This window comes from Sciurus carolinensis, chromosome 8 (assembly GCF_902686445.1).
Source record: "Sciurus carolinensis chromosome 8, mSciCar1.2, whole genome shotgun sequence".
In the NCBI taxonomy this organism is placed as follows: Eukaryota; Metazoa; Chordata; class Mammalia; order Rodentia; family Sciuridae; genus Sciurus; species Sciurus carolinensis.
Window position 1 is genome coordinate 63,814,052 of NC_062220.1, and position 14,606 is coordinate 63,828,657.

At 37.9% G+C, this 14,606-nt stretch overlaps 1 protein-coding gene and 2 pseudogenes across 2 annotated transcripts in view; 2 read left to right on the forward strand and 1 right to left on the reverse strand.

The window, feature by feature from the left end:
- Positions 1–14,606, forward strand: part of Gsap (gamma-secretase activating protein) — a 97,438-nt gene that overhangs the window by 45,391 nt on the left and 37,441 nt on the right. For both annotated transcript variants that reach the window (XM_047560808.1, XM_047560807.1), the window contains exons 13-14: positions 11,151–11,228; positions 12,593–12,670. In XM_047560808.1, coding sequence (XP_047416764.1) covers positions 11,151–11,228; positions 12,593–12,670 — 156 coding nt within the window. The remainder of the gene's footprint in view (positions 1–11,150; positions 11,229–12,592; positions 12,671–14,606) is intronic.
- LOC124990623 (39S ribosomal protein L16, mitochondrial-like) lies at positions 3,926–4,650 on the reverse strand (annotated as a pseudogene).
- Positions 5,397–6,374, forward strand: LOC124990469 (putative uncharacterized protein TRPC5OS; annotated as a pseudogene).

Below are 14,606 nucleotides of genomic sequence, written 5' to 3' on the forward strand. Positions count from 1 at the left end.
TCTGGAATTTAGAAGAGGAGTCACGACTGGTGATGAATGAATGTGGAATTTTTCAGAATATATCTAGCATTTGAAGCCGTGGGAGTGGTTCAGGATCAGGATCAGAAAGGAAGATGTTTAGGAATAAGATCTGGGAGCATAAATGTATTAAAGGTTAGGGGGAGCATCCCAAGGATAAGGAAAATAAATGTCTTGAGAGAGAGGAAGAACACCAAAATAAATGAGATGGTGTGGGAGCAGAGGGCAGAAGGGACTGACAGGAGGTAGTGAGCGGTGGAACCCATTGGGCCTAGCAGCACAGAGGTTATGGAGGTTACTGTGGGATGTCTGTGTGGAGTGATGTAGGTGAAATCTAACGGTGCTTGGTTGAGTGATGCATGCGAGTTGAAAATGTAGCACTGTATAGACACCAGAGAGGCAGCAGCTGAAGGTGAAAGTGGGGTTCAGAGAATATTATTTTTTAATGGTGGAGACTCTAGTATGTTCAAATCCTTACATGATATTTTAATGGAGAGGGAAGGAGGACCATCAGTGGTAGGATGAATTTACTTAGGAGATGCTATGAATTGGGATCCAGAGCTCACAGGGAGGCTCAGGGTAACCGTTTCCCTTGTACTTCATTTTAAATCTGTTACCTCTAACTCTCATTTTAGTCTTTAATTTTATGTAAATTTTTATTCCTTTTCACTTTATTCCCATAGGAATTTCTCCTGAACCATTGCAGCTGTGACCTATAAATGGGCTACCTGTGACATCTTATTTAACAAAATGTTAGCATTTCTGGCAGGAGATAGTAAATCCTTTTCCCCTTTCTCAGCAATGTCTGGGAGAGTAGAAAATGAGACTTGCTCATCACAATAAGCTTTGAAACAGGAAAAAAAAAATGTCTATTGCAAATGAGATGCTTCCAAATGTAAAGATGCAAAAGTCAGAGAACCAGTCATTTGTTTTTCAACTGATAGGTTGCCAGTTCATATATTTCCCAAATTGGTTTTAAAAAGTTTTTTAACCTTTGCGGTTAAAACAAACAAAATCTACTCGAGCAAAGTAGGGTTAGAGATGGGAACGTATAATTGAATCAAAATATGGCTCCACATAGAATAGAACTTAGAAAACATGACTCTTGAAGGAATACAAGACTCTGGGCAAATTCAGTTTATTTCAGCTATTCACACTGATGATGACATAATGATATTTGGTACTCATTGGTCATATCTTGGTTATTTGGAGAGACTTTGTTCTTTCAACATTACTTTTTATGTTTTTGAAAGCATCTTTGTCCTGAATTTGTTTGCCCTAAGAAATGAATTGAATCTCATTCCTCTCATACCTTCTGAGGAATGACAGGTTGAAATATGGATGACGGTTATATTCATGAAAGTTGGTGGTGGGCTTTGAGGTCTCTTATATATTATTTAGCGAGCTCATCTAGGCTTTTCTTTTCTTTTTTTTTTTTTTTTTTTGATACTGAGGATTGAACCCAGAGGTACTTAACCACTGAGCAACATCCCCAGCCCTTTTTTAAAAATATTTTATTTAGAGACAGGGTCTCACTGAATTGGTAAGTGCCTGGCTAAGTTGTTGAGGCTGGCTTTGAACTCATGATCCTCCTGCCTTAGCCTCCTGAGCTGCTGGGATTACAGGCATGTGCCACTGCACCTGGCTTCATCTAGGCTTTTCTGATAAATCTCTTACAATAAGAAGGTTAAAGCAGTCAGAGACTTTAGGCATTAAGAAGGTAGAAAATACTCCATCATGTCTGATAGCTCTGAAGCTGTGCCCACCATATAAGTCAGTGGCTATCGTTCTTTCTCATGTACCTGGTGAGATGTAGTGAGTGGGGACATGTGTACCTTCTTTCCACTTATAAAATTGTAAGAATTGCTCCTTATGAGCAATTAATTTCACAGAATTAGACCAGTGTTTTAGGGTTTTATAGGCCCCTGTAATAACTGTTCCAAGGAGATAATTTTCCTTGGAAAACTTTGTAATCGTTTTCATTGTATAAATGGTTTCTTAAAGGTTAGCCAGTGTTGAGATATTATCTTCATTTTTGATGAATATTTATTTAAATCTCTGGAGCCAGGTGTGGCAGTGCATGCCTATAACCCCAGTTACTTGGGAGGTTGAGGCAGGATGATCACAAGTTCAAGGCCAGCCTTAGGAACTCAGTGAGATTCTGTCTCAAAATAAAAAGGCCTGAAGACGTAGCTTAATGGTAGAGCACTCCTGGGTTCAATCTCAGAAAGGTCTGCATATGCTATTAAGAACACTTTGTTTTTTCAAACTGTGACTTCCTCAAACTTATAAATAGCAGCAAAATTATTCTGAAATAATATTAGCAGCTAACATTTATAGCCAGATATAACTACTTTTTCAGAGCTTTATGCACATTATTTCATTTTATTTTCACATAAGAACCTTATGAAGTAGGTTTTATATTTTCTTTATTTACAGGTGAAGAAACTGAGGCCTAGAAAATTTAATTAACTCACCGTAGTAACTTACTTAGTAAACCCAAAGCCAAGATTCACATCCAGATATGATTTTTAGAAAGTGGTTCTCAACCTTGGTTGCACATTAGAATCTATTATTAGTAGATTCTGATTTAGTTGATTGGAAATGGGTCTTAAACATCTGTGATCTCAAATAAGTTCAATGTAGGGTCAAGGTTAAGAACCACTGCTCTAGAACTGTGTTGGTCCATAAGGAAGCCACTAGTCATGTGTTACCAAGTTCAGATAATTAAAAAATTTAAAAGTAATACCTTAGTGACACTAGCCACATTTTAATAGCTCAATGGCTAGCTCTGGTGGATAGCTACCATATTGGGTTATGTAGATTTAAAACATTTCTGTCATCAAAAAAGTTTACTGAACAGCACTGTAGAGCCTGTGCACAGTCCATTTCAGATGGATGTCTCTCTTTCCCTTTGGGTTTGGGAGACAGAATTAAACCACAACCTAAAAATCTGGAAATATTTGCTTATCAGATCTGATTATGGTTCTGGGTATATGTAATTAGGCACATTCATTTTACATATCACTTTAATTTTCTTCAAAATGACAGATAATTACCCTCATTCTCTAGAGGATGGTGTGTGGAGGATTTTGTTATAATGGAAGTTATGATCTTACTTTGTTGACACTTCATGTTCATTCCTTATGATAAACTTCTAAAAGAATTCTTGAGTTTATAGACCTGAATATACTTAATCCGCTGTAAACCTATTTTATTTATATTTTTATTTTATTGGTACTGGGAATTGAACCCAGGAACATTTTACCACTAAGCTTCATCTTCAGTCCTTTTTATTTCTTGAGACATGATCTCACTAAGTTGCTGAGGCTGGACTTGAACTTGTGATTCTCCTGCCTCAGCCTCTTGAAAAGTTGGAATTGTAGGTGTGCACCACCATGCCCAGCTGAAAAACTATTTTCTGGAGATGTTACACTAGTTCTGTCTTCCACTACTCCTCAAGGATGTTCTTCCTACTGCTCTCTGGAAAGCACTGATTATTGTTTTAAAAAATTTGCTGATTGAAAGACATGGTACCTTGCTTTATTTTTTCTTTAAGTTTTCCTTTTTAATTTTTTATCTCTGCTTGCTAGCAGTTTCTTTCTCCTTGTGATCCTAGAATATAAAAGAATGGAATAAACCAGTGGTTTTCTTTTTTTTTTTTTTTCATTCCCGAAGACATTTATTTCACAATCTACAAGAACAAAGAGCTCTTAACAACCATTGTTTATCTCTTAAGGGATTAAGGGTGACCAATAAGAAGTTATACCCTGAGGTTACACTCAAAATTTAAAAAACCAACAAATAACACACTTCTTCATAAGTCATTCACCTCATGCTGCTGCTCGGTTATAACCTAAGAGGCACCCAGAGACTTAATGGGCAGGCTGAAAAAATGAAGATCCCCTCTCAGCAGCCCAGGTCTATGCATTCCTGTGCTCTCACTACACCCGTTCAGGCATGTAGAATTTGCCCCAGTCTTGCCCCTTCTGGGTCAAGTCATATGGGCTCAGTACTTTCCGAATCCCCAGCATGTTGGCAGTGGCTATACGCTCAAAGGTCCAGGGGTTTTGGTTGTTACGTTCTCTTTCCTCTTGATCTTTGCGCATCTTCTCTAGGGACTCACGACTCACAGCCTTTGCTGGGAAGGGCAACTTGTGGGCAACCTGGTGCAGGAAATGCTGTACCTCTCTGAATTCCCACCGCCCCCCCATCTCAACTATGACGTGACCAGCCTTGACGGGTGTCATGTAGTGATTGATGGCACCTTTGCCTCCCTCCATGCGCTGCCCAATTCCTTTGCAGGTAATGGGCTTGAAGGGGGCTAGTACTCGCCATATGGCAAACATATTCTTGGGGTCATAGAACGGTTGATTGTCAGGTGCATCATTTCAAAATGATCCCAACGGAGATAACCACCTCCCAATGCCAAAATTGCAAAATTGCCTTCTGTGAATTCAGTAGTTTCAGTGGAAGTTCCCCATACGTCACTCAAGTTTTTAGGTTCTCTTCTTACTTTTGGTACAAGTGGTACTCTTTCAACAAATTTAAGCTTGGGCTTTTCAGGAATGGAAACATCTTCATAGGATGGCACTGGGAGCAGCGTCTTTAGGCCAGCACTGGTGGGCATAGGATCTGGCCGATTCCATCCCTAGAGTCAAGGGATTTGCCTTTCTCAGGGTCACAGCACAGGAAAACGGTGCAGTTGATATCGCCGTCTACCGGTGAAGAGTTCTGCTCCTTCTAATGTTAAAGTTTGAACACTAGAGAAGCACGCCAAGGCAAGCATATTAAGCAGGTTTTATTTAAAAGTAGTAATAATACAGACTTTTCCCAAGGGGGAGAAGGGGCCATGGCTGATGTTCTAAAGTTCCCAAACCAGTGGTTTTCAATAATGCTTACTGTATAACAGTAGTCTAAGTGGTACACTGTACTTTTGTAATGCCTATGGTTATTTTTGTTTAAGCTTCAGTTATAAATTACTTTTATTCTAAGTAAGTCTGTAATTTTAAAGAAAAGTTGTTATTGTGTGCTCAGTAACCATAAGAGTAACAGAATCATTACCATTTTTATCTCCTGGTTTTTAAAATTTTATATTTTCAAGATGTTGCAATAAAGTATAGTCTAACAATACATTGCAATTTTAAATGCCATTAAAATAGGCACAACTGAGAAATATTGTAACAGAATGTTTATGAATGTCCTTGAATAGCCTTCCTTAAGAAAATGGACATTTTCCCCCTTCCCTGATTCTTTTATAAAGGAACTAGTGGAGAATAAAAAAGGAAATATTAAAATTCACTGAGATAGAGTAGGGATAGAATTCACACATCTAGTCAGTATGGCTCTGGGACTAGAACCTGGGTTTTCTAACTTCTGTCAAGTTTCTTTCTATTCAGCAATGTCCTATTTCAGTCAGTCACATCAAGCTTAACATAGGGATGAAAGTACAGGTTGAGAGTATTCCTAATTGGAAAATTCAAAATGTGAAATGCATTTTGAGAACAAGAAGAATTGAAAGGTGAAAGTGAGTCCTCCTCTACCCTGGAAAGAAGGTGAGGACTAGGAAGAAATAGCATTTATCAGCTGTGGCAAGACTGAAGATGAATATCAAGGTCATAACTGGTCTGCATCACCTGCAGCTCCCTGGCAATCCTTATTCTCCCTGACTGTGGTTGTCATACACTTCTCTGAAGAAATGAGAAGATGCAAAACTGGTCTGGGAAAACTCAGAATTCCTGACTTCTTAAGGATCTGCTTTCTGTTTTATCTTGCCTGTGACAATCTGTCTGGTGGTCATTATAACAGCAGTTCACCACTAGTATATACGAGTACCATGAATACATTTTGTTGGAGATTTCATTCACATCATCAAAAAGTCCTGTGGTACCACTGACTTCATTCTATACTTGACCACAATCAGAATCATATCAACATTTTCATTTCTCATCTAAACTAACCAAAGAACTATTACCAGCCCTACAGAATCCATTGTCATTGAGAGTCCATGTGCTACAGTTTTTAGTAATATTTTATCTGTTAAGAAGAACATGGAGTCTGGGTCAATTTCTATACTGGTTGGTGGACTTGTTGACTGTGTAGCCCAGTTAATAAGAACAGCTGAAGAGCTCTTACAATCTATTCCACAAGAACAACAAGTTCCTTGTAAAAAATGAAATGATAGAACAGATTGGAGCAGATGCATCTCTGGAGGAAACTTCACTACCAGATCTTGCTGATCTCTCTACTTGGAATCAATACTTCCACTACAAGAAGATGAAGAGCTAATCCTTGATATAGATCAAGACATGTTAGACATGGATGAGCTGTATGAAGATGCATTCTCTCTGATATAAACAATGGTTTAAGAAGTGAATAAGACCCTGTTTGCCCTTACCAACATGTGAGAACTGATCACTGATCTTTTTCTTCAAATATATCTGATTTTTCTGAACATGAGCAATATTTTTCTCCTAGTTCTGCATATTTTCATTATTAAAATCTTATAGAACAAGTAAGAATTGATTTTCTTCCGGAAAAAACTGGTTTCATCTTTGTTTTTATTAAAAAAAACTCTGACTTTAGCAGTGTGGTTCTTCCTTTACTTGTATTTCTTATATTAGGCTTCTTGATGATAAGAGCAAATACTAACCAAGAAGAGAATCTCCTCAACCTAACATTGGATTAAAGTACATATGAACTATCTTACATCTTGGGACCCAATTTCATTGTTCTACAATTAATGGAAATTAAAAGGGGAATATTCCCCAGGATGGTGTTTCGCTGTATTGATAGGACCATGTTAAGGCATTTGTACTTGAAAAGATATAACTCTTTACTGGGTCTTTGAGAATGTGTTAAACAAAAGATGCCCTATCAGACCACCGGAAATAAATCTGAAAGAGAAGCATCTATCACAGAGCAAAACTACAGAAAGGTTTTCAGATGAGTGTTACCAGGGAGAAATCTTTGAAAGAGTTGGGGCCAAGAGGTTCCGGTGCAGGACTGAGTCCCACAAATGCTGATCCATGTTGCAGTTACTTTAAACATTGTCCCCAAAATGGAAGTGGCACAACATACCCATTAACCAAAGAGAGAAGTACTGGAATGGTTACGTGGATCTTTCTCTACAAGGACTATTCACCAATGGAAAGTCAAACGCTTATTGTATAGGCTTCGAGGTGATGGTCCACAAGGGGAAATGGATAAAATATGTCTTTGTGTATATAACTGAGTACAAAATGAATAGTGGGTAGGCTTAGTAGAGTGCACCTGATATGACTTCACCCTAGAAGTGTTCAATATTGAGAGGCAGGAGCAGTGATAGATATAAATAAAATGTGGACTGCCATTTAGCCACAGTAACTCTACACATGCAGTAGTTGAGGCACTTCTACACCCAAACAGAGAGGAACCAAATAAGTGCACAGGAAATTCACTGACTATACCAATTCCATGTTGCATGATCCTCTCACTTCTATCTGAAATTACAGCTGTCCTTCAGCTAAACCCATAGATACTATGCATGACCTTCCATCCTGGAGATTGGCCTTTGCCCTCTCATGACACAAGCAACAACTGGGTAAAGACATAACGGTAAACTATAAGCAATGTGGTCTATGCAAATTGTGAAAAGATGACTCATAGAAGGCAATCCACACTGGTGGGAACTAGACTATACCAATTTATAGAGAGTCCTGAATATGGTCTAGTTGAAAGGATTAAATAACAATTAATACATGATGTCAGATCTAACCACATGACAGATGCTGCATCTAATATTAAATGAGGTCTGCATGCATAGATGATTAGTTACCTTTAAAGATAAATGGGGAGCAGTTGTAGACTTTATAACCAGGTCTTGTTTGGATGACCCATAGTAGGAGTAAAAAATCAGTTTGGCCACTGACATTTAGGATAAGTGATTCAACAAGTTTAAAAAGAGATTGCTATATCTGGAAAAGCTAGTGCAGTTCCTTTTGAAAAATCAGAACAATTTATAGAGCTATTCAACATATTAGTGTGAGAAAGTTCCACAACAGACTGCTTGTTATGTGGAAAGATTGATGAGAGTTGATAAGGTCCCAAGGCACAGGGAGAAATAAAGACAAAAAGGAAAAGGAAAAGTTATGTCTAGAGCAACTGCTGTGGGTAATTACAAGCCATACTGGTAAGGAGATTGTGAGACTTCATGGCTACCGTGACTGAACAAACTGAACCTTACTTTTGAAGTGTAGGTACCTCCAGAGATGTAGTTTATGTCAAAAATGGCAAATAATTGATACACTGCAAAGGGCTGCACCAAATTAACCCAATAGAGTATGAGAAAATAAGAAGGACCTGTGTATCCCCGTGAGCCAATAGAAATAGTCTGCCAAGATTAGTGAAAGCAGTTAAACTAGGACATATATACATTTAATTATATGTTTGTTTCACCCTTAGGACATTTAGTAAGAAGAATAATAAGGGGACTAGATACAATTTAGAAGATAAAACCTATGCTTTAATTAGGAACAGCCAGAGAAGATATACACTCCCCATAGGGAATTTGGATTTTTAGAAATTGGGCTATAATTTTGTGTCAAAACTTGAAGCATCTGTGTACAAGATTAGGAAATATATCTAAGGAGAGATCACTGTTCTTCTATAAACTGTGGTGAGCAGTTTAGCTGAAAAAGGACAGATGTGGTGCTCCTCAAACACAATAGATACTAAAGGGTAGTTATCCATCCAAGTGGAACTCTGTGATATGGACTTTATAACAATTTCACAACAGATTAAGTGTGAGCTTGCTAAAATATGTACATAGGGTAATGATATCTCATTCTACCAATTTTATACACCCCTCCCTCTAATTTCCCTCTATGTAATCTAAAGTTCCTCCATTCTTCTCACACCCCCCACACCCATTATATATCATTGTCTACCTATCAGAGGAAACATTCAGTCTTTGTTATTTTGGATTTGACTTATTTCACTTAGCATGATATTCTCCAATTCCATCCATTTATCTGCAAATGCCAATGCCATAATATTATTATTCTTTATGGCTGAATAATATTCCATTGTGTATATATACCACAGTTTCTTTTTTTGTGTTTTTTTTTTTCAGTGCTGGGGATTGAACCCAGGGCCTTGTGCTTGCAAAGCACTCTACGAACTGAGCTATTTCCCCAGCCCTACCACAGTCTCTTTATCCATTCATCTGTTGAAGGGCATCTAGGTTGGTTCCACAATCTAGGTATTGTGAATTGAGCTGCAATAAACATTGATGTGGCTGCCTCACTGTAGTATGCTGATTTTAAGTCCTTTGGGTATAAACCGAGGAGTGGGATAACTGGGTCAAAAGGTGGTTCCATTCCAAGTTTTCTGAGGAATCGCCACACTGCTTTCCAGTGGCTGCACCAATTTGCAACTCCGCCAGCAATGTAAAGGTGTTAAGATGTAACACTACTCCAAGGAATGGATCATTGTATGAAGTATGTTTGCTGTATGGAACAGAATTAGAAACAGTGTTAATAATGATAAGAAATGTATGTGAAAATAAGAAAATATTTAGGAGCAAGAGCTAATAAGGAAGGTGTTTTCAGGAAAGAGAAGAACATTAACAAATTATTAAAAGTTATGCAACTGTTTAGGGTGGAAAGCCATTGTATGAAGTTAATTCCTAGGCAGGTTTATGAACCAACCCATTTTTGCCTCATGTAAATCTGCCAACCCTGAGATGTTAATAGAAACAACTGGTTGACAGTTGATGAAGATCTTATACCTAAAAGCTCAAGTAGAAGGAGAAGTATTAACTAACTTAGTTCACTGATTGGATACCTCTGATTGAAATCCTGAATCTCTTTGGGGAGAATGGAGAGAATGACTGATCCTTTATACAAATTAGCCCTTTTCTGGAACTTCTTGAGACCAATGCCAAAGCCAATTCTTGTATGGCAAAGGGAAAGAGAGCTGCCATCCTGAGACGAGCTTAAATGTGTTAAAACCAAAGGAGATAGGCTGGTAGATGGCAGTGAAGTAGGTAGCACAAGTCTTGTCCTTATGTACTTTGAATAATGTGCGAGGGCACTTCTGAATACATCCTTGCATCCTTCACATATGATGATTGCTTCCAATTAGATTATAGTTGTTTATGTTCCTTAAGGCTGTTGGTCAAAACAGTTTTGTTGTTTTAATAGTTTTAAACTAACAAAGTTTTCATTCACAAATAAAAAAAATGTGAAATGCTCCAAAAGCTAAAACTTTTTGAGCACTGATGTGATGCTTAAAAAGTTTCAGATTTGAATTTTCAGATTAGGAATGCTCAACCAGTGAAGTCTACCAAATATTCCAAATTTGAAGAATCCAAAATATGAATTACTTCTGGTCCCAGGAATTTCAGAAAAGTAATACTCAACCTGAGTCATTTTAAGCATAATGCCCTCATTGGTACATCATTGATGGACATTGTTCTGTCCAGTTACCAACAACTGGTAGAGATAGTGTACAGTTTTTTGCATAGAGATGAGAGGGCTGAGGGTGTTCTGTGTGTTGGGGTAAGTGCAGCAGTCTGGGCTAATGTGGAAAGACCACTCCACGCTGGGACTCGCCTTGGGACAAACTTTCAGTGACCCAAATATAAGTGGGCATGGGCTCAGACACCAAATTTGCTGTTACTACCCCATAAGATAGATCACAGTTTACCTTTTAGTCTAAATAAACAAGACTGAACACCTTCTGGAAAGACTGGAACACATTTTTGATAAACTGGGTTTATCTAGCTATTAGTAATGATTGAAGGTGGCAAGATAGATAATAGGACAGGGCAGTATGTACACAGTAGGAGAATCTCACGAAGTCTGGAGATGTTTCTAGACTCCCATGACTTCATATATAGGAGTGTGTCTCTATTCATTTTCCTATTCATCAGTAGCCTCTCACAACACTGCTTATACTTGTTGATGATAAATAGTTGTTGATTTGAAATTCTGAGCAACTTGTTAATTGACCACTTCTAGAATTTGGGAATAATCTATGGGGTAAGATGGGGAGGATATCTAAAGGAATAGAAGTGGTTAAGTGGCTTAGGAAAATTACCTATTAACACAGATTCTTTTAATCTTTATTAAATATGTTCTTATTTCCAGGAAGCTTGTGTGTATGTTACAGCCCGAAGTTTGACTCTTGGGAACAAATCACATACTCAGTGTTTTACCTTCATAAAGGTACTTTATATTTATTATATTTTACTTTACATAATTAACTTTTTCCAAATAGTAGCAAATTAGATTTTTAAAGTCTTATTACTTCTCCATTTTCTTCGATACATTCTATACCTGTATACCTACATAATACATGTCTCTGAAGAAATTCACTAGTGATAAATGTTAAGTTAGCTAAATATTACATACTGTGTATTTTTTTTGTTCTGGCCTTTGTCTCTTTGTTGGCCCACAAACCAATTCTAATAGATGTATTTGCCTAGAGTATGTGTGTTTGCATTTTAATTATTAGTAATTAGAAAGTATCTGTAGCTTTAAATCAGATGGTGACATAAGATTTTAGTTTTAACCTAAAATCATAATCTCTGACCTTTAGACCTAAGTTTGTTTATTTCATTTTACACATTGTGGCCCTGAGATATTGATATGGCAGTGGCCTGGGGAGCAGGAGTCAATGCCCAAACTTCTCCAGTTCTGCAGCAGGTCATAGCATGCCCTCTTATTACAGTCTGAACCATAATAAGGAGTACTTCTTTTGCTTGTTTAGTTCTTAAAAATTAGTATTTGTGTAGTATATGGGTGGAGCTAAGTTTTTTTAAAAGATGGATTTTCTTTCCCCAAATATTTAAGAAATTTTACGCCAAGCCATATCACAATTCATTATTCTGCAGGCGTGCCTGATATTACCTAGGTGCTAGAGATCAAGGTAGATGAGTGTGAAAACTTAATAATGGAGAAACTAAAAGTAACTTTTACAACTAGACATATATACATACTAGTATATATGTATAAATATAGTATAAATTTAAATATATATAGTAATTAAATTTATATATAGTATAAATTTAAATTTTTGTGGGATGTTTTCATACATTTTTCTAATGGTGAATGATTCAAACCAGTGGATGAACTATTCTGAAGAGTAAGAATATTAGAGTGAAGCCCAGTCTGCTGGGTTTAGTGGCAGGCCAACCCCCTTTCTAACTAAAGGTGGCATTGTTACTCAGAGGGTCAGGGGGTCTTGATGCCTTCAAGTGTGGCAGTGAGCCTCGAAGCAGAAGGGTTACTGAGCCATCTGATCTCTTAGATCCTTAAGTAGATTTCTTTGGGTCCTTCTCTCCCTGAGCAGTCCACCTCTATGGTCTAAGGTTACACAGGAACTGAAAGAAACCACTAGATCATGCCTGTACTCAGATGATCCTCTTTCGTGCTGGCTTTCGAAAATGAAGGCCCCAGTGAGATGGAGAGAGAAGTCAGAAGGTGCTTGCTCTTTCAGTTTCAGTAATTCCTCCAGTTACTGAAATGGAGAGTGCACTGCCTTATGTCCAGGTCCAGCTCCGTTTCTGACACTCTTCTCTGACTTCCAGGATACAGCAAGACCTTCACTGCTGCTCTTGGGAGTGCTGGCTCACGCGGGACACACGGCATTACTTTTCTCAATCTTGGTGGGTGACGAGGAGAGAGTCTTTCTCTGCTCTGACCTTCTAGTACACGCTGTGCCTCAGCGTTCACGGTCTTACTTTCTTCTCTCTGCACCCCATTTTCTCATGCCTCTTTGGGACTTGGCTTGTGATGCCAGTCACCAACCCTCTTGAAGTCTGATGGGAGAAGGTTTTCTCTGAAACACACTCCTGCACTTGACTCCATTAGCTTTGGTGGTGGGAGTGTATCTTCCCTCTTTAGAGAATCTAGGCTGTGATCTTATGTTTTGGGTCGCAGTCATTAAAACATTTGTTAGTATTGATGTATGATGACCATGGATAAGACATTCCCTAACAGCCTATGAGAAAGGATACATCATCTTGACCCAGAAGGCAGGACCTTTTGAGAGTTGTTTATTCCCATTTGCTAATCATGATAAGGTTTGTGGGTTGCTTCAATGATTTGTGGACCAGCTTAAGCACATGGTTTTCACTGAGGATGTATGGCGATGGGAACCTGATGAATATCAGACTGGAGAGTATTAGGGGGTCTAAAGGTGTCTATTGTATTTCCCTACTGAAAATGGCTTTTCCAGGTCAATTGGAATGTGGACACAGAGTTTGGTATAAGAACTATGAAATAGGACTGTTACTTGCCTACATATGGGACATGGCACAATATTTATTTATAGATTGTATTTTATTTAGTTCATGTATTAATTATTCTTATTTTACTACATACTTTTACATTTGAGGTCAATGAGTTTTTGTACACTTGACTTGGCAGATTAGTTTCATGTAATTGTGTTAGGTAACAGTAAAGGAACAACTTATACAAAGTATTCCATTTGTGAGCAATGGCAAAATATTTAAAGAAGGAAAGCTTCAGGTTGAGAGCACGTGATTACTTAATATCTTTCTGCGTCCCTGTTCCCTGGTCCAACTGCTATCAGGGTAAAGGTTTATAGAAGTACAATGTGAGGGAACTGAAAGAAGTGAGAACCAGAAATGCTAAGTGTATACAAAGGCTTAAAAAAAAACAAAAACAAAAACAGAACTACTTTATTATTCTGTGATGCTGGGGGATTTGACCCAGGTCCTTACACATGTTAGGTAAGCATTCTACCACTGAGTTTTATTTTCAAGTCCCCATGATTTTTATTGATAAAGTTAAATATTTTATGCTAAATGGGCCAATATGTGGCAATTTTAACATTGATCTTGAGACCTATGGGGAATGGTCTTAGAGAGGCTGCCCCCACTGCTTCCTGTGATAGGGAGAGAAATATGAGGCTCCCGGGCCTGGGACCTGATTTTTATCAGAGTGCTGAATCAGCATCCCACTCAAGAGTGTGTGGGAAACTTCCCACAAAAATAACCTAGCATTTTATGAGAGCAAAGATTTCTTTCTTTCCCCACCCCTGGGAATGACTTGGAAAGGGCAAGGCAGGATTTAATTTGTGGCCTTCAGAGTGTAGAGAAGGCAGGAATACTGGAGCTTTGTAAAAACAGGCTATTTGACATAAGTTCTCTCTCCTCAAGCACATTTTGGTTTATAGGCACCAAATTGTACCCAAGATTTTAACTGTTCTAGAGGAGATTTTATTAACAGTAGTACTGGTTTGAAGGATGTATTTTTTGCCTTTAACTGCTGATAATTTCTATGTATTATTACCCAGTTAAATGTGTCTTCTATTGATTGGAATATTAAAGAAATATTAAAATTTAACAAATTTCCATAAGCCTCAGACATATCTACATAAGAGCTCTGCTTAAAAATAAAAAACCTAGTCTGGTACAGTGGTACATGCCTGTAATCCCAGCAATTCAGGAGGCTGAGGCAAAAGGATTGCAAGTTCAAGGCCAGCCTCAGCAACTTAGTGAGTTCCTTAGCAGCTTAGTGAGACCCTGTCTCTAAATAAAATATATAAAAAGGGACTGGGGATATGGCTCAGTGGTT